The sequence below is a fragment of the Podarcis gaigeae genome (genome assembly GCF_964106915.1).
Source record: "Podarcis gaigeae genome assembly, chromosome: 14".
NCBI classification, from domain to species: domain Eukaryota; kingdom Metazoa; phylum Chordata; class Lepidosauria; order Squamata; family Lacertidae; genus Podarcis; species Podarcis gaigeae.
The window spans coordinates 30,325,260-30,347,316 of record NC_139690.1 but is presented as its reverse complement, the minus strand read 5'-3'; the positions used below and the strand labels follow the sequence as shown (position 1 = coordinate 30,347,316).

The window sequence follows — 22,057 nt, the reverse complement described above, 5'->3', positions numbered from 1 at the left end:
ATATTTAGAACAGGAGCTCTGGGTAACACAGGCTCTGCTTCCTCTCTTCCCTCAACCCAGCAGGATATTCCACAGCTCCTGCTGTGTCTTACACACCCTAAAATCGCATCCAGAGGATTAAATCATAGAAATCAACTGCATAGTTAAATCAACTGCATAGTTGGAAGGGACCTCAAGGGGCATCTAGTCCAACTCCTTGCATTGCTGGACTCCTAGCTCCAGGATCCCTGATAGATGACCATCCAACCACTGTCAAAACAGCTCTTACAGTCAAAAAGCTCTCCCTATTGTTTAGTCGGCATCTTCTTTCTTGCCATTTAAATCCACTGGTTCACGTCCTACCCTCCAGAGCAGCAGAAAGCAAGCTTATAATAACAATAATTTATTATTTATACCCCGCCCATCTGGCTGGGCGGCTTCCAACAAAGTATTAAAATACAGTAATGTGTTAAACATTAAAAGCTTCCCTAAAGAGGGCTGCCTTCAGATGTCTTCTAAAAGTCCGGTAGTTGTTCTTCTCTTTGACATCTGATGGGAGGACGTTCCACAGGGCGGGTGCCTCTACTAAGAAGGCCCTCTGCCTGGTTCCCTGTAACTTGGCTTCTCGCAGTGAGGGAACCGCCAGAAGGCCCTCGGCGCTAGACCTCAGTGTCCGGGCAGAACGATGGGGGTGGAGATGCTCCTTCAGGTATACTGGACCGAGGCCGTTTAGGGCTTTAAAGGTCAGCACCAACACTTTGAATTGTGCTCGGAAACATACTGGGAGTCAATGCTCCATCTTCCATGGACAGCCCTTTAGATATCTGAAGATGGCTGTGATATCACCTCTCGGTCTTCTCTCCTCCAGGCAAAACATCCCCAATTCCTTCAACTGTTCCACATAAACAAGGCTTGGTTTCCAGATCATTGAGCATCTCAGTTGCCCTTCTCTGCACACAGTTCCTGCTTGTCAATATCCTTCTTAAACTGTGGTGCCCAGAACTGGACACAGCACTCCAGGTGGGGTCTGACCAAGGCAGAATAGAGTGGGACTATTACTTTCCTTATCTGCAGCTCTTTGCTGGCAGCTGCCAGGAACTCTACAGCACAACAGTGGAAATCATTTTTAAAACCTGACTATATCATTAAGAGTACAAAAATATCTTGAATTTAGTTATTGCAGAAGAAATGCCACATATGTTCTGGGTCTCTAAGGGACGGGGAGATCCTGATCACTTCTATTCCATATGGTGGGATTTTATTTTATTTAGTTAAGTTTCAGGGTTACAGGTTTCTCTCCCGACGCTATCTAAAGAAATATAGCTGCCGTTATTTTAGACTAGGTGTTATTGTTTAACATGTTTAGGTTTCGAATGTCCTGCCTTTAGCTGGAGTCACTATGGATTTTTTGTTCTTGTTTACTTGTCTCTGTGTTTCCATAGTAATTTGAAAACTAATAAAAATTACTTTTAAAAAATAAAAATGTTAAGAATAGTCTTGCTGGATGAAGGGCTGGCTCATTTAGCCCCAGAGGCCAATGAGATGCCTCTTTGGGGAAACCCACAAGCAAGTCCTGAGCACAGCAGCCCTTTCCCCTCCTGCAATTCCTGGTACCTGGTATTGTGAAGCATCCTGTCTCCACTAGTGGAGGTAGAAAACAGCCATTGTGGCTAGTAGCCACGGATAGCTTTATCCCCCATGAGCACACACTGCTGTGATTTTGAGCAAATGTTGTGTTCTTCCGTTCTCCCCATTTTCCAACCACCTTCTCCTGCTGTCAGCTCCCTCCGCATCCTGCTTCAGTAAACAAGAATCCTGGACAGCAGACAGATTTCCTAGTTTTTGTTGTCAACTCGGGAGCACCAATGAACATCCACCTCGTTTGCATAGCTGTCAACTTACAGGTTTGAAAATAAGATACCAGCAGCCTCAAAAATAAGGAATCAGCAGCCAAAATAAGGGATCAACAATTACTTTGATAAAATACATATTTTGTTGTGTGCAAATGCCTTTAGATACCTATTAGGTCCATAAATTACCATATAGCATATATTCAACACAAAAAAGCAACAATTTGTTGTTGAAAAAGGACAGCTGGACATAGAAAGTGGCCCATTACCTTCAGTAGCTTATTTAAGGGACATCATCAATAAGGGACAGCAGCAGGACATGGCGCTGGGATAAGAGACTGTCTCACCAAATAAGGGATGCTTGACAGCTATGCTCATTTGTAAGGCGGGATAGAACACAGGTTGGCTATGGGACAATTCTGAAAAGGTCGTTTGTGGAGGTAAGGAATACTATATCGTGTCATCCCAAAAGGTTTTCTGTCCCCAAACTACTTGCAACACAGGCGCTGCTACCTCCCACCCACCCACACTTTCCATTTAGACCAGCACCCTTTGGGGGTGGGCAAATTTAAGGGAAAAGCTGCCTTGCATCACAGCCTCCCTGTACATTTAAAGTGCTTGGTTTCTTCCAATGAATCTTGGGAACTGCAGTTTGATAAGGGTGCTGTGAGGGGTAAAGTACAGTTCCCAGGATTCTTTGGGGGAAAGTCCTATGCTTTACATGGGCTTTCCACCACTTACTTAAACATTATTTTCTTTGTTTAAGCAAAGCAATCCTGGCAAAAGTTGCATGTGTCTTAATCCATTTTTAGATTATTGTTGCTTGTTGTTGGTTGCAATGCTTTTTAAATACCTGCTTTTTAGACTGTCATTCGTTGATTATTTTAATGCTTTCTTTTATGTAAGCTATTTTGAAGCTTTATTATAATCAAGGGGCATGTAGATTTTGTTAAATAGACACATTTAGATTTATTTATTTTATGGCGGTGGAAGGAACCTTGGTTTCATCCTGACATGCACACACACATGGCTGCAGAGCCTCCCTGCCACCATTCCAGATCTCCTTACCTCTCTTCTTCCAGGACTTTGATAACGGAGTCTTTTAGCTGCCCCGTGACCTGTTCCACCATACGGTAGATATCAGAACCTGGAAATGCCCCATTGCCATCACTAATGAAAAACACAGGGGGGGGGGGAGAGAAATGTTGAAGCACCACAGATGCTGAGTTAGATGTGTACAAATGGCTGCCAGCTCGCCCCCAGCTAAATCTGTACGCACTTGCTCACCTAAGAACACTAGAAGAGCCTGCTGGAGCAAACCAGTGGCCCATCCAGTCCAACATCCTGTTCTCATCGTGGCCAACCAGATGCTTCAGTGGGAAAACAGCAAGCAGGATTCAAGCACAGGAGCATTCTCCCCTCCTCTGGTTTCCAGCAAATGGTATCCATAAGCATTGCTGCCTTCAAATATGGAGGCAGAGTATAGCAATCTTGGCTGCTAGCCGTTAATAGTCTCAGCCTGCATGAATTTGTCCAATCCTCTTTTAAAGCTGTTCCAGATTTAGGAAATAATGATGATGATGATGATGAATAGTAACACCTATATTTACTGTATATGGGTACCTCCCAAAAACATCCATTTTAAAAGCAACTGTACCAAAATAAATTATTGTGAAAATAAGAAATAAGAAAATAAGAAATATTTTTGAGCAGGGATTTGGTCCCTGCTCAAAGCGCCATATTACCAAAGTCCACCCCTGTTTAAAGCCATCTAGCTAACAGCTATCACTGCCTCCTGTGGGAGTGAGTTCCACAGTTTAACTACATGCAGTGTGGAGAAGTCCTTCCTTTTACCTGGCCTGAATCTTCCAACATTCAGCTTCACTGGCTATTCACAAGTAGCCCAGCGACTGCTTGGTACAAGAATGACCACTCAACCACTCGAAAACTGCCCCCACCCAATCACCAGGTGACACCCTGCCCCATTCAACCCCCTACACACCATATGCTCTTCTCCAACTGCATGTTCTCGAAGCCAAGCATGGACAGAACCTTCTTCTTGGTAGCTTCTGTAAATCCCCCTGTGGCAAGAGAATTTGGGGTGCGGGAGAGGGGGGGTGTTAGTGGATATTTTGCCCAGCTGAGTTTCCATTGAAGCAAGTGCTTCCATGCAGAGCAACTTGGGGTTCTAAACTGGGTGATGTGAATGGAAAATTTAAGATGCTAGTCCTTTGTGACTTATGGGCAAGAAAGAAGACTACGCTGCTCCACTGCTGGTCCAAGACTAGCTGATTGGCACTAAGATTAAAGGCAAAGGCAGGAGTGAGAAACACTTAATACATTGCAATCAAATCTTACACAGGGGTTTGGTGCCAAGGGTTCTGCATATACACAAAAATAGCAAATACCCCAAATGTTGGAGGTGCCCACACAGCTAATAAGTGAGGGGAAAGAGAGAGAATCACCCATACTTCCAGAGCCTTGCCTGGCAAGCAAGGCAGAGAGCTTAAAAGCTCTTTTGTGCCAGGTACGCGGGTGGCGCTGTGGGTTAAACCACAGAGCCTAGGACTTGCCAATCAGAAGGTAGGTGGTTCGAATCCCCGTGACGGGGTGAGCTCCCGTTGCTCGGTCCCTGCTCCTGCCAACCTAGCAGTTCGAAAGCACGTCAAAGTGCAAGTAGATAAATAGGTACCGCTCCGGCGGGAAGGTAAACAGCGTTTCCGTGCTCTGCTCTGGTTCGCCAGAAGCGGCTTAGTCATGCTGGCCACATGACCCGGAAGCTGGACGCCGGCTCCCTCGGCCAATAAAGCGAGATGAGTGCCGCAACCCCAGAGTCGGCCACGACTGGACCTAATGGTCAGGGGTCCCTTTACCTTTACCTTTACCCCCAAGCAGACCTCATGCAAAAAGAGCTGTTAAGTTCTCTGCCTTGCTTGGGAGGAAAGGCCCGCTCAGTGCACTGGCTCTGGAACGCTAGAGATGCTTGTGCAAGATCTCGCAGGAACTCAGATGACCCTGTGAGATCTCGCAAGAGCTGGCGTGCTGACTGGGACTTAACCCCCCCCCCCCCCGTTCCAAGCAAGGGAGAGGGCTGAAAAGCTCTTTCTCAGCCAAATAAACCCAACCAGTTGCTTAGATTTAATCTGCGCAATTTCAGCCAGTCTGCCTTCAACCATGCGCGGTTGAAATCACTCAAGTTAAATGCGCATGAGATGCAACTGCAGCACTTATACTCCACCCATCATCCTGCCTTTCCTACAGACACCCCCACCCGCTGCACAGCTCCCCAGCCAGGTCCCCTCACCATTCACCAAAGTCTGCAGACACACAGCCAGCGAAGGGATCCCCACAGGCAGGAGCTCACACAGAGCTGAATAGTGATCATACCTGCAAAGGGAGAGGAGAGAGGCCAGTCGATACCTTTTGGGTGGGAGCCCCACAACCCTCCTGGTGCCACATTTCATTGGGAGTCCACAGAAAGCTCACAGAAACAACAGCCTCTATTTCCTTTGGTAGCTCAGGATTCTCTGAGGCGGGTTGTAGTTCAGTGGTAGAGTACCTGCCTTGCATGCCCAGATGAAGTCCCTGACATCTCCAGGTAGGGCTGGGAAAGACCCCCACCTGAAACCCTGGAAACCTGTTGCCAGTCAGTGTAGGCAATACCGAGGGTCTGACTTGGGACAAGCCACTTCCTGGGTTATTATTTAAGCCAGTCCTATATTCGGAACAATGGAGACTGGAATCCTACTGTATTTTAAAGGGAAGGACTATAGGGAACTGGTAGAGCAACTGCTTTGCAAGCAGAAGTGGTGCTGACAATGGCGAAGTTGCAGGTTCCATCCCCTAAGGGGATTGGACTAGATTTGCAGGGGGTGGACTAAATTACAGTTGTATCTCGGGTTACAGACGCTTCAGGTTACAGACTCCACTAACCAGAAATAGTGCTTCAGTTTAAGTAATTTGCTTCAGGATGAGAACAGAAATTGTGCTCTGGCGGCGCGGCGGCAGCAGGAGGCCCCATTAGCTAAAGTGGTGCTTCAGGTTAAGAACAGTTTCAGGTTAAGAACGGACCTCCGGAACGAATTAAGTACTTAACCCGAGGTACCACTGTATACTCAGAGTCCCTTCCAGCTCTATGATACTCTGAGAAAGCCATTCTATACGAAGGTGCCGGATTCAATACCTGGAAACTTCCAGTAGGGCTGGAAGAGAAACCCTGAAGGTCTGGCTCAGTAGGAAGCAGCTCCCTGTTGGAATAAACAACTTGCCTCTGAACATGAACAGAATGCCTTCCCTTCCCCACTAAATAGCAATACAGTGGTACCTCAGGTTAAGTACTTAATTCGTTCTGGAGGTCTGTTCTTAATCTGAAGCACCACTTTAGCTAATGGGGCCTCCTGCTGCTGCTGCACTGATAGAGCACGATTTCTGTTCTCATCCTGAAGCAAAGTTCTTAACCTGAGATACTATTTCTGGGTTAGCGGAGTCTGTAACCTGAAGCGTATGTAACCTGAAGCGTATGTAACCCGAGGTACCACTGTACATAGGCCCTGGATCTGGGGGATTAGAGTTATTAGTGAAGCGGGGTTGATTGTTAAACCACTTGGAATTGTAGTTCTGCGAGGGGAATTAGAGGGGTCTCCCATCTACTTTCAGCACCCTTAACAAACTACAGCTCCCAGAATCCTTTGGGGGAAGCCATGGCTGTTTGAAGTTATATCATAGAATCGCAGAACTGAAGAACTGGAAGGGACCATGAGGGTAATCTAGTCCAACCCCCTGCAATGCAGGAATACTTTGCCCAACGTGGGGCTCGAACCCACAACCCTGAGATTAAGAGTCTCATGCTCTACCAACAAAGCTTTAAATGTGTGCTGCAAATGTTGACCTATCATGGTTAAAGGAAGTATTCCAGCAAAGCAAAAGCACTCAAGGAGGGCCAGTGGAGGAAGACAGGTGAGAGAGAGGCTGTGTCCCACAGACAGGGTGTGGCCCAGGAAGAGTCAAGAGGGCCAGACACAGATGCCTGGAGGGCTAGAGGTCCCTCCCACCCCATGGCAGAGCTCCCTCCCTGGACTTGCCTTTGCCACCCGGTGAGGACGATGCCCTGGAACCGGATGGAGGGCGTCTTCGACATGGACTGGATGACCTTCAGCCACCTCAGGTGATTCTGCAGGTGGTTGTTTAAGGGTGTCCAAGCCTGAGCGGGGCCCGTTGTGCCCTTGAAGGCGCTGGCGAACCAGATGGTCTTGAAGCCACACTCTGCATACTTGGCAATGTATTTTCCTAGGAGACAGGGGAGAAGACAGATGAGGAAGGATCGCCCTGGATGGACAGAGGACACTGACGGGTTAGGTCTGCTGTGCCATCTTTCAGTGCCAGGGAAAGACTTACCTCCCTCCACCCCAGCCTTGATCACAAAATCATAGAATTGTAGGGTTAGAAGGGATCATGAGGGTCATCTATTCCAAACACTTGCAATGCAGGAATTCTTTGCCCAATGTAGGGCTCAAATAAGAGCCTGAGAATAAGAGTCTCATGCTCTACCAGCTGGGCTATCGATTGAGGAAGCTGATTTTGTTCTATTGCTAGCATGCTGCCATGGCTTTTATTCTGGGGGAGGGGAGGGTGTTTGTATGTTTATTCATTACATTTATATTCCACTTTTCCTCCTGGGAGCTCACGGTGGCATACAGACTTCCCCATTTTACAATCGTGTGAGGCAAGTTAGTGACTGGCCCAAGATCACCCAGGGAGCTTCATGGCAATGTGGGGATTTGAACCCTGGTCTCCCAGGTTCTTGTCCAACACTCTAACCACTACACCACGCTGACTCTCATATGTGATATATATGTATAAGAATTGTACATGTTCTACAAAAACATCCTGGTGTCCCCACTCCTTTATTCCATGACAATCTTTCCATACCTGAAGGGATCGCCTCCTCCAAGACCAGCCCCCAACTATCTGAAGTGAGATGGGTTATAGCAGGGAGAGGGCCTTTTTGATGGTGGCTCCCTGGCTGTGAAATTTCTTCCTGGGAAGGTTCGTCTAACACCTGGTTTCTTTACCCCGCCTTTTAATTCTAAATTTATCTGCCAATTTCGCCAGTTTCTTTTGTTGCTTTCCCTCTTGTATTTTAATGTTCCATTTGTAAGCTGCCATGAAAACTTTTTTTTAAAATAGAAAGGCAAGATATAGATTATTTAATAAAAATGAACAAATAACCCCCACAAACCTATTTGCTGCGTATCAAAGTCCGGGGCATAAAACCACAGTACAGGAGAAGCGTGTTTGGCAATGCCAGAGTCTGAAAAGATTTAAATCGACAAACAAAATGAGAAGGTGGAGAGGAGGTACTGCTGTTCCCACTCTAGATTCAACAACCTCAGCAACAAGACATTAAGGACTAGAGCCTTGCAGCCAAAGATTTGGCTGGCTCTTTCACATCAGCTTATGAACTTCCTTCTTCCACAGCTTTGTGGCCCCAGGACACATGTACATCTCCTCTCTGCCCACTCTCTCTTCCCGTCTCCCTTCTCTCCCCTCTATCCTGCTGCTCTTCACTGCTGTCCTCAGACCCACAGCCCTAATTTCCTAAGCTGGTGCCCAGACTTCTACTGCAGGAATGTTGAAGGACACAAAACTCCCATAAGCCTTGACCAGTAGTCATGTTGGCTGGGGCTGATGGGAGCTGTAGTCCAGAAAGGCCTAGATAGTTCACACATAATGCCAAACCACAGTTCAAACAAACCAAGGTTTGTGTCCATCAAGAAACTAAGGTTTATTGGCAGTAAACAAACCATAGTTAAGCTGCTGGGTAGGATTCATATGTGGCGTTAAGCCACGGTTTAATAAGCCAAGTTTTATTAACAACTTAGAACTGGGCTAATAAACAAATGAAATAAAGGCAACTCAGCTGATCGCTGCTAGAGACACAACCACCTTCACAAAAAAAACAATTTTGTGTATCCAGTTGTAGGTTTTAAATAGAAGATTTTTCTGTTCCAAGGTAATATCTAAGCATCCATTATGGGTCTATAATGGCAAGTCACCACTTGGTTCGTTGCTGCACTGTCACGCAATGAAGTCTTTAGAACTAAAATAAAATAAAATAAAATAAAATAAAATAAAATCCTGCTCCTCTTCCCAAAGAAGCCCAGGGTGGCAAAGTCTGCAGTAACCAGACAAGACTCTGAAAGCATCACAGACCTTGAATGGCTGCCATGTCAACCTTCCGCAGCATATCATCCCAGAGAAGGGTATGCAGACCCCACTGGCCAGTGATGAAGCTGACCACCTCCCGGATGTGGTTCAGGTACATCTTGCCCATGTTGCCAGCATTGCGACTCATCCAGTTCTTGGAGTCCATCCCTTCCCCTAGATGGAAGACCTGGAGGGACAGAAGGAGAAAGGAGAGCAGGTGGTAACGGAAGGTGCAGGAGGAGCCAGGTGCGAACGTCAGGGCCAAGGCTGGTACCAGGAGGAACCTGGCAGGCTCACAACTCAAGAGCCTGCCTGGCACATTAGCAAGGAAGGGGGCCATTTGCTGGGAGCAATCATAGAATCATAAGAGTCGGAAGGGACCCCAGGGGTCATCTAGTCCAACCCCCTGCTGTTCTGGAATTGCTGCTGAAGAATCCCTGACAGATGTCCATCCAAGCTCTGTTTAAAAACCTCCAATGAAGGAGAGGCCTCCACCTGCCCAGGTAGTCCGTTCCAGCCTGGTGCCACCAGGGAGAACACCAACATTCTCTGCTCCTAAAGCAGTGGTCGGGAGGCCATATTTGAACCTACGTGGATTTCTTTCTGGATAGCCACCTGAGGGCCACATGCCAGTGGAGGGCAGGGCCAGAGTCAAAACAGGCGGAGCAACAGATATGAATTCTACCTTTTGTTCAAAGGCAAGCGAGAGGCTTGAGCAGAGCTCAAGGACTCTGGTGCCAATGCCAGGATGTCTGTGCTATCAACAACTGTTTTGTGAATGACTTCAGTTAGCTAGGTACTTAACATACAATGGGGCTCTACCATTGAGGAACAGACCTTGTCCACCTTATCTAACCTCCCCCCACCCCACTTCATCCAGCTCCTTTACCTCATCTGCCCCAATATGCACCCAGTTGGCCTGTGGGTGCTTGCTCAGGACTTGGGTCAGCACAGACTTCACGATGGCCATTGTTTCCTGGACGTGGGGGTTGAAGCTGTTGGGGAAGCGCTCCACCTCCCGGAGGTGCCGGTATTTGTCATGCTTCAGGATGAACTGCAGGAGAAAGGAGGAGAGGAATCTGGGGCATGAATGGGGAAAGGGGAAGACCTAGGGGGACAGCACAGACGGGGGTGCCCAAACTTTTTTCGGCCACAGCCACCATGGTTCTGTAAACTCATCCCCAGTGCCCCCTACCCTATAAAAAGCGTTATTCTGACTAATGGATTGCATGACCCACTAAGGAAAATGGCACATTTATTTATTTATACGTTGTTGTTGTTGTTAAATTAATTACCCACCCTTTGCCCTAATGTCCCAGGGCAGGGTACAGCATCAAAAGCAATAATAAAATCTAATAAGATAAAATTCAAAACAGTAGCAATTAATTGCACATTGGTTCAAAATCCAGTTAAAACTACTTTGTTTAATTCAACAAAACAGATCAACTCGATCCAGTGATACCAGACATTGCACCCAATTTTTTTATATATCTTCTTCCTAACAAAAACATAAGGAAATGTATAGCATAAAATGTTAATATATAACTACTTATTAAACACGCTCAAACGTTCACCTACCACAGATATGTATGGTAACTAATTTATAAGAAAATCAATAGCTATTCCCAATACTTGGCTGTCCTGTGACTTGTGACAACTCAGAATAGTAAGCACTTTGAAAGCGATAAGAGCAATAAAACTTTAAATACCAAGCAGGGAAGGTGTTTTGCTCTAGGTTCTAGCTTGGGCAATTGTAAGTAAGAGATCAATGCACTTGGAGAGGCCCACAAACACCCCCACCCTGCTGCCCCATGCCTCTTAGTGCCCTCCCTAAGTAATCCAACCACCCCTTTTCAGAACCACTGGCATAGACCATCTATTGCATCTTCACAAGTGACTAGTCCACACTGAACCATTTAACTCGCCAGCTCCCAAAAATATACTAACAGGAAGTCCTTCATGGCAGTCCAGCAAATAGAAAATACTAAATGCAGCTTCTGTGTTAAGGAAATGTCTTGCAGCTGTTCTCCTGGGGGCAACTGTAACACTGGGTTGGCAAGCGGGACAAGTCCGATCTAGGAACAAGGGAAGCTGTCTTATACTGAGTCTGACTTCTTGGTCCATCGAACTCAGAATTGCCTACACCATCTGGCAGCAACCCACCAGAGTTTCAGGCAGAGGACATTCCCAGCCCCACACAGACTTCCTGGGGTTTGAACCTGGGACCTTCTGCATGCTGGGCAGGTATTCTCCCACTTTCCTATGGCCCTTCCTGCAGCCAATTTAGCTGTGATTCTTCCATTGCAGAGGGCTGGACTAGATGACACTTGGGATCCCTTCCTTCTCTGCAATTCTGTGCATCCCTGCAAAAACAACCTAATTCTCAGAGATTCAGCAGTCCTAGCTGCCTCCATAATTTTCTCTCCATGCAAAAAGAAAATACCCCTTCACATCTTTAATTTATCTATCCAACTGCTATTAAAGAATCTGCTCCGTGCAGAATCCTCCCCACCCTGCTGGTTTGCCCAGGTCAAGGGAACCAGTTCCCGCTCCTTTAACAAATCAGAACAAGTAGTCATTGTTTGCTCAGCAGCACAACTGGAGTCCAGCTCCCTGGGCAAGAACTGGCCTAACCAGATATGAAGGCTGCATCACTCTGAACAGTTACACCCTTCTTCCTTGCAGGCAAGCCAAGGAAAGACTAGCCCTCCCTGAGCAAGACTAGATCAAGACTCTATTGGAGGGGACGGGAGGCAGCAGCAGCAGCAGCAGAAAATATGGGGTGGGGGGAGTACGATTTTAAAACAACACAGCCATTAAGGTTACAAAACTCACAGGTGAAAAGCAGCTGTCAATAGTCTGTCTTCTAGCTCAGGGTTTCCCAAGCTGTTGTTGGACTACAACTCCCATTATCCCTAGTGGTCAGGGATGATGGGAATTGTAGTCCGAAAACTGCTAGGAAACCCAAGTTTGGGAAAATCTGGACTACAGCTTCGATCAGCTCTAGCCAGGATAGGCATGCTTTTGACTACAACTCCCATGATTCCCAGCTAGTACAGCCTTGTTTTTGGACTACAGCTTCCATTAGCCCCTGCCAGCATGGTATGCATGGACACCAAAGGCAGGGTGGGGGAAGGGGAGAGACCAGGTCATAGATCTACCAGAAAGGCAACCAAAGGCCAGCAGTGCTGGAATGAAGAAGGGGGTTCTCCTACCTCTACGTGGCCAAAGGTCTGCACTAAAGGGATCAGCTCCAGTTTGTTGAGCGCTGCCAGCTCCTGGATTTTCTCAATATCTTCTTCGCTGTCAGGAGACAAGAGCACCGGTCAGCCACAAGCTGCCAGCATCCCAGAGACCTTGTTGAGCTGGCGGGTAGGAGCAGAAAGGGAGGCCACTTCCAATAAGTCAAACCACACGGAGCCGGTCCTTCCATAAGGCAATGAAATGGGATAGAGCCCCAAATCCAAGGAGCGCCACCTCTCTGGTGCACAGGGTCAGGTCTTGCCCTGGATGTCCTCACAACTGTATGGCACCAACCAAACACGCACAGCAGGCCAGTAGCGACTGAGGCAGACCTCTTACCTGTAAGCGTACGGAGACTTGAGGATCTCGAGGTCTCCCTTGAAAGGAAACATGTCTTCGTATTCGATCAGGATGCCGGTGGCACCCAGCTTGGAGAAAAGCGGGAAGATCTGAAGAGAAGCACATGTGAGATGTACCATCCAGCTGCCATACGGGCACAACTGCAATGTGGCAAAGCACACTCTAACTAACAGAACTGGCACTGAGGGCCACCACCTCAAATGGCATTAAAAGGAACCTGGAGAAGGCGATCATTGGCTACTAACCCTGATGGATATATTCTCTCCTCCACTGTCGGAGGCATTGTGCTTCGGAATGACACTTGTTGGGAATCACAGAAGGGGAGAGAGCTGTTTGACTCATCTGGGCTTCTTCCCTTTGGGGCATCTGGCCAGCCACTGTGAGAACAGGATTAGATTCCCTCCCCCCTTTGGGACTGATGCAGACTCAGGGCTTTCTTAGTTTCTTATGATTCCTAAATGGAACCCTAGAGTGGTGAACAAGAATGGTGGAACACTATCGCTCTCAGATCCTGCTTTGTGGGCTTCCCTTGGGGGCTTCTGGTTGTCCCCTGTGAGAACAGGATGTGGGATTAGATAGGTCCCCTTTGGCAGGATCCAGTTCCAAGGCTCTTCTTCTGTTCTTAGAATTGGCTCCAGAGAGGAGGCAGAAGGAGAGAAACAAAAGATGTCCCATCTGGGCTTCAATCCACTAATAGATCTCTCTTAAATCAGAAGCAGGGAAGCTGTGGACATCCAGATCTTATTGGGCTGCCACTCCCATCAACCAGCAAGGCTAGTGCTCAGGGATTATGGGAGTTGTTGTTGTAGTCACAGCTGCCCAATCCTGGTTCATGGGAACCATTGCTAAGCTTAGCAGTGCAACCATCCAAGGCGGCTTTCCCCAACTTGGTGCCCTCCAAATGTTTTGAGCTAAAAGTTCCATCAGCCACAGCCAGCGTGACTTTCAGCAGCTCCAGCCAGCATGGCTGTCACTCACTGGTTTATTGGTTTGATTAGAAGATTTATAAGTGCCTGGTTAAAAATCTTTCCATGTGAGATAACGCAGCTAAAGTGCGCAGTTCCGTTAAGGACAATGTATACAAAATAAAGTAATGGTGAAACACACACACACACCCCTCCAATGAGGTAGGTTAGGTTGAGAAGCAGTGACTGGCCCAAGGTCATCCAGTGAACTTCATGACTGAGTGGGGATTTGAACTCTGGTCTCCCAGGTTCTAGTTTTGACAGGTGCTAACTGGATCAGGCCATGGGCCAGTTCCTAATCTCCCTGCAGACCACATTTGACAGGTGGAAGGGACCACTCCCATGTCAATCGCCAGAGATGATAATGATGTCAGATAACTGACACCTGTCTAAGCTCAAACATAGTTGGTATAACTTCTGGCCAGTAAATTACAGCAACCTCCTGTGAAGACGTCTTTTCAGCACCAACCAGGTGGTTCACAGTGAGACCACACCTTCAGCATTCTCCCCTCTGCAGAGAAAGTGGTTTGTATTTAAATTGCTTTCTCTGGAAAGAAGGGGTGGGGGGAGAGTTCACTTAAAAGCCTTCCAGAGGAAGCAGTTCCTGTTCAAGCACTGAAGGAAACCTCATCACCCATTAATGTCTGCTGCTCAAGATGTGGCATCAAGCACAGTGACAGGGGTTAGTAAAGTATCCGGCAACTTCCTCCCCCTCTCTCCCTTCCCCTCCCCTCTTCCAGTGTTGGGGAAATATTGGAGTACAATACCCTCTGGGTTCCACCTGGATGGCCAGTCAAACCCAGACTCCAGAAGTCAGCAAAACAGGACATTTATTTAGGTGTTGCAAAGCTGGTACAACACAAACAGCAAATAGTGCAAAGTGGCACACTAGATATGAAAACAACACAAGCACTTAGAAGGAAATGGAAACAAAAGGGCAATTGTGTGCCTATATCACAATACTTCCTTCTACTAGTTAGAGGAATACTTCCTGCATACCTGTCATCCTGCCCTTCTCTCATGGTTCTCTTGCAAATACAACCTTCACATTCCAACCATCACTTGCTCAGACCTCTTTACACACATTTCAGTTTTCACTCTCTATAATAATTTCTCCAGCACCAGGATTCATCTGGCGTACAAGCCCTGCTCAAGGTGGGCCTCCTCACCTGCTCCATGTAGGAGACTTTTGGAGCTGCTCCCTTGAGGTCCAGATGGACCAGCCGCAACTGCATCAAGCTGAAATCCTGGAGAGCCTTTTTCTTGGCGTCCTGCCTCGCAGGGGCGGCGGCTGCCACGACCTTGACATCCGGGATACCCAAGGACTGGCCCTGAGGCTCTGCGGAGTGCTTGAGGTCGCCGGCCTTGCCCCAAAAGCTGCTCTCCTGGCTGGATCCCTTGTATTGATTCAGGGAGAAGCTGCACGCATGGAAGAGAGTAGAAGACCACCAACATGGTTAATGTCAAGAGCAGACCCTTCCCCAATCTCGGGACCTCCACATGTTTTGTTTTTTTTTAATAAATTTTTATTAGGGGTTTTTACAAAATAAAGTACAGAAATAAACAACCTTTCTTTTATCTCAACAAAGTTTCATAACTTCTTTGGACTTCCTCACATCTCCCGCTGCCATTTTCATCATCATAGATTTTTCCCAGCAATTTATCATCTAATTTGCAAATTTTATAACCACTCATTTAAATATAATCCTCTGTAAATTAGTTTCTCTTAATCTCACTTTACATCCTATTTCGATCCGATTTTGTGGTGGCCAATTATTTATGATCAAACATCCTACTTAACTTTCCGCCAAATCACAATATTTTTGTAAATAAATCTTAAATTTCCTCCAATCTTCTTCAACCCTCTCTTCTCCCAGGTCTCGAATTCTGCCAGTCATCTCGGCCAGTTGCATATAGTCCATCAGCTGCATCTGCCATTCTTCCCCAATCTCGGGACCTCCACATGTTTTGGACTACAACTCCCATCAGCCCCAACGAGCATGGTGTCATGGACTGGCTAGGTGCAGAGAAATTGTGGGAGACACCATCTGGGGGAACCCCCAGGGGAAGAAGGTTCAAAGCTAGGGGATTGGTGGTGGGATGGCGATGATAAGTGGTTCGAGGGAGAAGAAGGAACAGACTGGGAGAAGGAGGTGTTAGAAGCTGAAGAGGCAACAGGGTTTAGGGAAGAGGGTAGTCCAGACTCAGCGGCAGGAGAGGAAGCTGCAGCAGAGTCAGGGGCCAGAGATGAGCTAGGCTGCTGAAGAAGCCATGGGGTTCTCCCCCTCCTGCTGTGGCCAGTTCCCCTCCCAACAGGTTGCTTGGGAAGGACTCAGGGAAGGAGTCTTAGAGAGCAGTGGGAAAGCAGGGACCTTTCAGTCCTTGCAACTGCCTCACTGGGGCAAGACCTACTGGGAAGAGTTGCTTGGATCACTAGGCCTGAGCTGTTTTGGTTTCTTCAAACAAAGTTAACTTTTCTGGCACTGGGTGTTTTATTGCTGACTCTGGCTCCTGACAAACAGCCATTTTGAACTACAACTCCCATGGGTCCCAGCCAGCATGGCCATTTTGAACTACATCTTTTATGGGAGTTTTTAATTATGCTCTTTCTAATGCTTTAATTCTTGTCTTAATCAAAGTTACTGCAATCTCATATGTTTTATACCAGCTCTCTGTATTCTTAGGAAAGTGTAGCCTATAAATATTTTAAAATAAACAAAGCCCCAGCACCATATAAGTATTTAAACAAATAAAGAAATCCTGCAACTGTGCTGGCCAATGGGAATTATAGTCCTGAACATCTCGAGGGGACTGGGTTGAAGAAGGCAGCTGTACCCCACAATCTTGAAACAGCCCCAGAGCAATAGGCAAACATTGATTTCCACCCATGGCTGCAAAAGAGCTTTGAGCCAGCCCCATTTATAGGACCCTGGACGACCAACAGGGATGGGGGACCCTGTGGCCATCCCTGGTATGTTGGCCGACTCCAGCTCCCAGTAGCCAGTAGGCCCAATAGTCAGAGATGATGGAAGTTTGGGGTCCGGCAACATCTAGGGAGGGCCGCAGGCAAGACAAGCAATGTCTTGCAAGACAGCAATGCCTGTCCGAAAGATACTCACCTGTCCCGGAAGAAATACTTGATGGCCGCCAGCACCACAGTGAGAAGCACCAACAGCCGCAAGAGGTTCAGCTTCTGGGTCCGGTGGAGCGCCATCCCTGCTAGGGAGGAACAGGAGCCACGAAGGGGCATGTCACAGCTCTGCTCAACACAACCCAGACGGGCCAGCAGCAGTCTGGATTTTAAGGCTCCACTACACCCACTTTCATGAGATGCTACAGTGCAGGGAGATATGCCCACAGCCCCTCCACAAGCCCAAACCTGCCGTAATCCTAGGCCAAACTGAACTTCTAGAACGTTCTACACACTGAGCGTGCTCCTCGGGAATTATCTGCAAGGAGAAATTGCCACACCCTTTACCGACTAATTAATTGCAAGCGTATCGGTTATATCTCCCTGAGAGCCAACTCACTGTTTTTGTTTGGGTTTGGCACAGATAATTCACCACGGCAACAAATGATAGGGTGATTAATTAATTTTGGGGAGGGGAGTTCCCTCAAATGGTTGCATGTGGCTGCCATGGTTAGTAGCATGGTTAGCCAGTGTGGTATAACAGTTACAGCGCTGGACCTAGGAGACAAGGGCTTCGTAATCCTCACTCTCAGAACCTTGGGCCAATTGCTGCCTCTGATTAGCCTACCTCACAAGGTTGTGGTGTAGATCAAATGGGGAGAGGGGGAGAGCCATGTATATACTACCTTGAGTTCCTTAGGGGAAAGATAGTGTATAAATGGAATAAATAAATAAAACATCTTTTACCTGATCTAATCAGAGAAGGAGAGATTGGGCTGGCATTAGTGCCCTGCTGGCTCAGGCTATAAAAGAAACTTGCCCTCCCTGGGAGTGTGAGATTCCCTCTACAGCCCCTTGGGAAAATAATAAGAAACGTAGGTCACATCAAGACCATATATTTGAAGCACTTTGATACCGCTTCAGTCATGGCTTCCTCCAAACAATTCTGGGAGCTATAGTTTGTCAAGGATGCTTAGAGGTGCGAGGAGAGCCCGTTCCCCTCCCAGGGCTACAATTCCCAGTGTGGCTTCACAGTGGATTCGTCTTCACATGAAACTTTGGGAACTGTAGTTCTGTGAGTGGACAAGGGGTCTCCTAACAACTCTTAGCACCCATAACAAGCTACAGCTCCCATAATTATTTGGGGGAAGAAGCCATAACTGTTTAAAGTGGTATCATAGTGTTTTAAATGTGAACATGGCCTTAGTTTGGCCTATATAGCAAGTCCTAGCTGCTATGAGTTTTTGTTTCTTCTGTTGTTCATAAATAAACACTACTACTATTCAAATTCTTCTGACTCCTGCTGCTTCCTAGGATTAGGACAGGCCCGCTCTGAGCTTCCTTCATATAGGGACTGCCCTTTTTTGGGTCAGCAGAAACAGCCTGACAGATCTTGATTCAGAGCAGACTTTTGAAATGGCTCTCAGGTCAAAGGATATCACCCAGAGGTAGGCAGCATCTGCTTTGCATGCAGAAGGTCACAGGTTCAATCCCCAGTGGCATCTCCGGGTGTCCCCTGCCTAAATCCCTGGACAGCCATTGCTGCCAGTCAGTGTAAACAATACTGACCTAGATAGACCAATGGTCGGACTCAGTAAAAGGTAGCTTTCTATTTTCCAACTAGTCATTTCCCTGAAATTTGGCTAGATTTATATCCCTCCCAATGTAGCTTCTTGGCCTTGAGTTACAATACTGATAGGACACGTTGCTTTTAATTTACAATTAATAGAAATTTCCAGACAAAATATTGGGGATGGCTCACACCTTCACTATATTACTTAACTATAGCTTTAAATTGCTTTTATGTGTTGTACTTTTATTTTGTTGAGCATCTTTGAGACTCTGTATTGTATAAAAGGAACCGCTAAATCAATCTTATAAACAAATAATAAAGTAATTATGAGGCCATCTAATGCAGTATAACCTAACTGGCAGCCACTCTCTGGGAACCTTAGTCAAAGGCAGCCTTGTTAATGGGAGATGCCCCTGGGGTGTTGAAATTGGGGTTTCCTTTTTACAAATCATGCAGTCCTCAAGGGACTGTCTCACCTGAAGGCACCCCAGGCTTTGTGTGTGTCATAATACCTAAGCAAAACAGTACAACTGTTGCTTCAATAGCTGGGCTTACCTGCTCAATCCCGGCTGGTCCAACGGGAAGAACTAGAGGGACAGCAGTGCTAGCCTAGGGACAGGCGTTCTCAACCGGCAGAGACAGTTGGGTCTCATTGAAGCAGCCCTGCCCTACCAGAGAGCCAAAGGGGGTCAGAAGCACCTAGGAAAAGACATGGGGATAGAAGATCTCAGGAGCATAATACATACCAAACTGTCTATCTAACTGGAGTCTCAAAACAAAGTATGTTGATTTAGCTGTGACTCCTGCATTGCAGGAGGTTGTACTAGGACGACTCTTTGGTTGCCTTCCAGAACTATGATTGCCAATTCTGAGAGCCAAGGGTGATTCTTCCAAGCGCCATTCCTGGCCAAATTGCCAAAGGATTTGTAGTTAAGTGCCCACTAGCGGACCTAGAAAAAGCCAGGCACCTCTCGAGTGCTGAAACTACCCAGCATGCAACAGGATATGCCAAGGTGACTGTGGGCATGTGCCAAAGCTTACTAGGAGCTTAGTGAACTGGGTTCTGGGACCAAGACCACCTTGGCTGTCCTGGTTATATATTTATTTATACCATTTCTACACTGTTTGGAATGCTCTCCCCAGAGAGACTTGCCTGGCACCATCATTGCATGTCTTTAGGTGCCAAGCAAACACATTCCTCTTTACCCAGGCCTTCAGCCAATACATAATCTATAGTCTGCTACAGGTGTGGGGGAGGGGCTGATTAAGATTATTTTATTATTATGCTGCCTATTATTATGTTTTGTATTATGTTTTATTATTATGCTTCTTAAAATATGTTTTTAATGTACACTGCCTGGGATCTTCAATCAAGGGTGGTCTATAAGTCAAATTAATAATAATGATGATGATGATGATGATGAAGCCTAGCTGACATCAGGCAGTGAGGGTTGTTGCCTATGCGAGTCCTACTCAGAGGAGACTCCTTGAAAATAATGGGCATGACTGGGTCCATTTATTTCAATGGGTCTACTCTTAGAGTATAACTTAATTAGATGCAACCCAACTTCTGAGCAATAGAGAGAAGCCTTCCCCAACCTGCAGCCATCCAGAGTTTAGCCATGGTAGAGAGACATTGCCTCTAATTCAGAGGTATAGTGGTCTGGGGACATGGGGTAGGTCAAAGATCTGTTACTATTTCTGCAGCAGCATCTCTGTCTCCAGCATCCTAAAGCTGCCCAAATCACCACAAAAGGGGAGCTTCTTAGCCAATGAGAAGACGTCTTCTCACCCTTTCTGGCCATTGGAGCCAGTCAGAGTGAAAGGAGGTGTGTCAGCCACTGAGGATGGGCTCCTAGGGTCTCTCTGAAGAAGGCACAGGAAGAAGTCCAATGAGTTGTTCCGTATGCTCCAAAGCTGAGTACAATATTTAGGAGCACTGACAACACAATGTGCTTCAGCTTCAAGAGAAAGGTATGCCAGTTCTGTTACATAAAATGCAACGTCAAGGAAAACACAACTTCAGTCTCTCCGAAAGAAGATATTGGAACACTCCAAACTATTTGCCCACATACATGCATGGAAAATAGTAGATCTAGCTAAAAGGCAAAACCAAGAGACCTGCATTGATAGTTGCAATACATCCCTCTTTATGATTACAGTGGTACCTCGGGTTTATCTGCTGGTCGTTATGATACAATGGCCCAATCAAAGAAAGTAAGTGCAGTGATACCTCGGGTTACAGACACTTCAGGTTACATACGCTTCAGGTTACAGACTCCGCTAACCCAGAAATAGTACCTTGGGTTAAAAACTTTGCTTCAGGATGAGAACAGAACTCGTGCTCCGGTGGCACAGCAGCAGCAGGAGGCCCCATTAGCTAAAGTGGTGCTTCAGGTTAAGAACAGTTTCAGGTTAAGAATGGACCTCTGGAACGAAATAAGTACTTAACTCGAGGTACCACTGTACTGTATAATCCTGGAAAGTTGTCTAACCTAAGAAGGGACGTTGCTGTGACTATCGTAAAGGGATCCCACACTCCTGAAGTTGCCACTATACTGCTGCTCCAATTCCCAGCTTCTCTGCTTGGCATCCTCATCTTTGAGCAAAATGCCCTTTTGCTGCCATTCAGCTAGGGTGAACTGGGGACTGCTGTCTTGACAGATCATGCTGGGAATTGCAGCCCCATGTAATATCGCTAATGGGCTCCTCTGCCTGCCCAGCTGCCATCCAACAAGGTCCTGCAGCTGCTCAGAAGGGTTCAATCATCAGAAAAGGGCTGCAGACAAAATGCCAAAGATAGCATTTTCTCCCGCAATGGATGGATTATAGGGCAAGTGGGATTATGGGTGGGGTGCTGCAGGGGATCTTTACTTCTAAGGCCAGATGACATTGGGACTCACATCAAATGACGCGGAGAGGGGTGTGTGGCGATGGTGGAATCATCCCCAGGGACGGTGCTGAACATCTGAACATCTCAAAAGACATTTTTGGAAAAGAATCAACAAATGCTTTTTTATTGTTGTGTCTGCTGCCTTAAACTCCTATGGGAGGGAGGGCAAGATTTAAATCCAAATCAATAAATATTTCAGTGCTGGTGATCAGATACCTTGGTACATGAACAGCTTGGCTCCTAAACAAATCAGCTCCTGAACGCTGCGAACCCAGAAGTGAGTGTTCCGGTTTGCAAACGTTTTTCGGAAGCTGAACGTCCGACACGGCTTCCAATTGAGTGCAAGAAGGTCCTGCAGCTAATTGGAAGCCGCGCCTTCATTTTCGAACCGTTTGGAGCTTCAAACAGACTCCCAAGAACCAAGGTACCACTGTAGTATCCTCTACTGCCCCTGAGCACAGCTGGCTGGCTTAGGGGGGGGGCTAGAGCAGACTGTGTGACATAAACAGCATTTCTGCTGCCTGAGGCAGTTTCCTCAATCTACCTCCTGGTAGGGCTGGCCTCTGTTGTTCCCCCATATAAGTACATGGGGGGGGGGAATAGAATTTGCTGGGTCAGGCCAAGTATTCCAGCATCCTGTCCTTACAGTGACCAATCAGATGCCCTAAAGGGAGGCCTGCATGGCAGGAGCTGAGCACAAGAACTCTCTTTTCTCTGAGCTGGTGTTCAGAAGCATTGCTTGCTGCCTGCAACTATGGAGGCAGAGAATAGCCATTGATAGCCTTGTTCTCCATGAATCTGTGCAATCCACATTTAAAGACAGCCAATTTGTGCAAGCAAGTTCCTTCGTTTAACTAT

General features: G+C 46.9%; 1 protein-coding gene across 10 annotated transcripts in view; it reads right to left on the bottom strand.

Annotated features, from left to right (window-relative positions):
* The window catches only part of LOC310831487 (hexosaminidase D-like), a 41,445-nt gene that overhangs the window by 5,996 nt on the left and 13,392 nt on the right, over positions 1–22,057 (bottom strand). For 2 of the 10 annotated variants that reach the window (XM_083712080.1, XM_083712082.1), the window contains exons 2-13: positions 18,862–19,005; positions 16,723–16,822; positions 14,773–15,022; positions 12,618–12,727; positions 12,251–12,338; positions 9,925–10,089; positions 9,042–9,222; positions 8,068–8,139; positions 6,911–7,115; positions 5,134–5,216; positions 3,832–3,910; positions 2,898–2,999 (exon numbers count right to left, since the gene is read on the bottom strand). In XM_083712080.1, coding sequence (XP_083568206.1) covers positions 2,898–2,999; positions 3,832–3,910; positions 5,134–5,216; positions 6,911–7,115; positions 8,068–8,139; positions 9,042–9,222; positions 9,925–10,089; positions 12,251–12,338; positions 12,618–12,727; positions 14,773–15,022; positions 16,723–16,817 — 1,430 coding nt within the window. In that variant the 5' untranslated portion in view covers positions 16,818–16,822; positions 18,862–19,005. Of the gene's footprint in view, positions 1–2,897; positions 3,000–3,831; positions 3,911–5,133; positions 5,217–6,910; positions 7,116–8,067; positions 8,140–9,041; positions 9,223–9,924; positions 10,090–12,250; positions 12,339–12,617; positions 12,728–14,772; positions 15,023–16,722; positions 17,413–17,480; positions 17,762–18,861; positions 19,006–22,057 lie in introns of those variants that run through there. The other 8 variants (XM_083712081.1, XM_083712083.1, XM_083712085.1 and 5 more) reach the window with 7 other exon arrangements.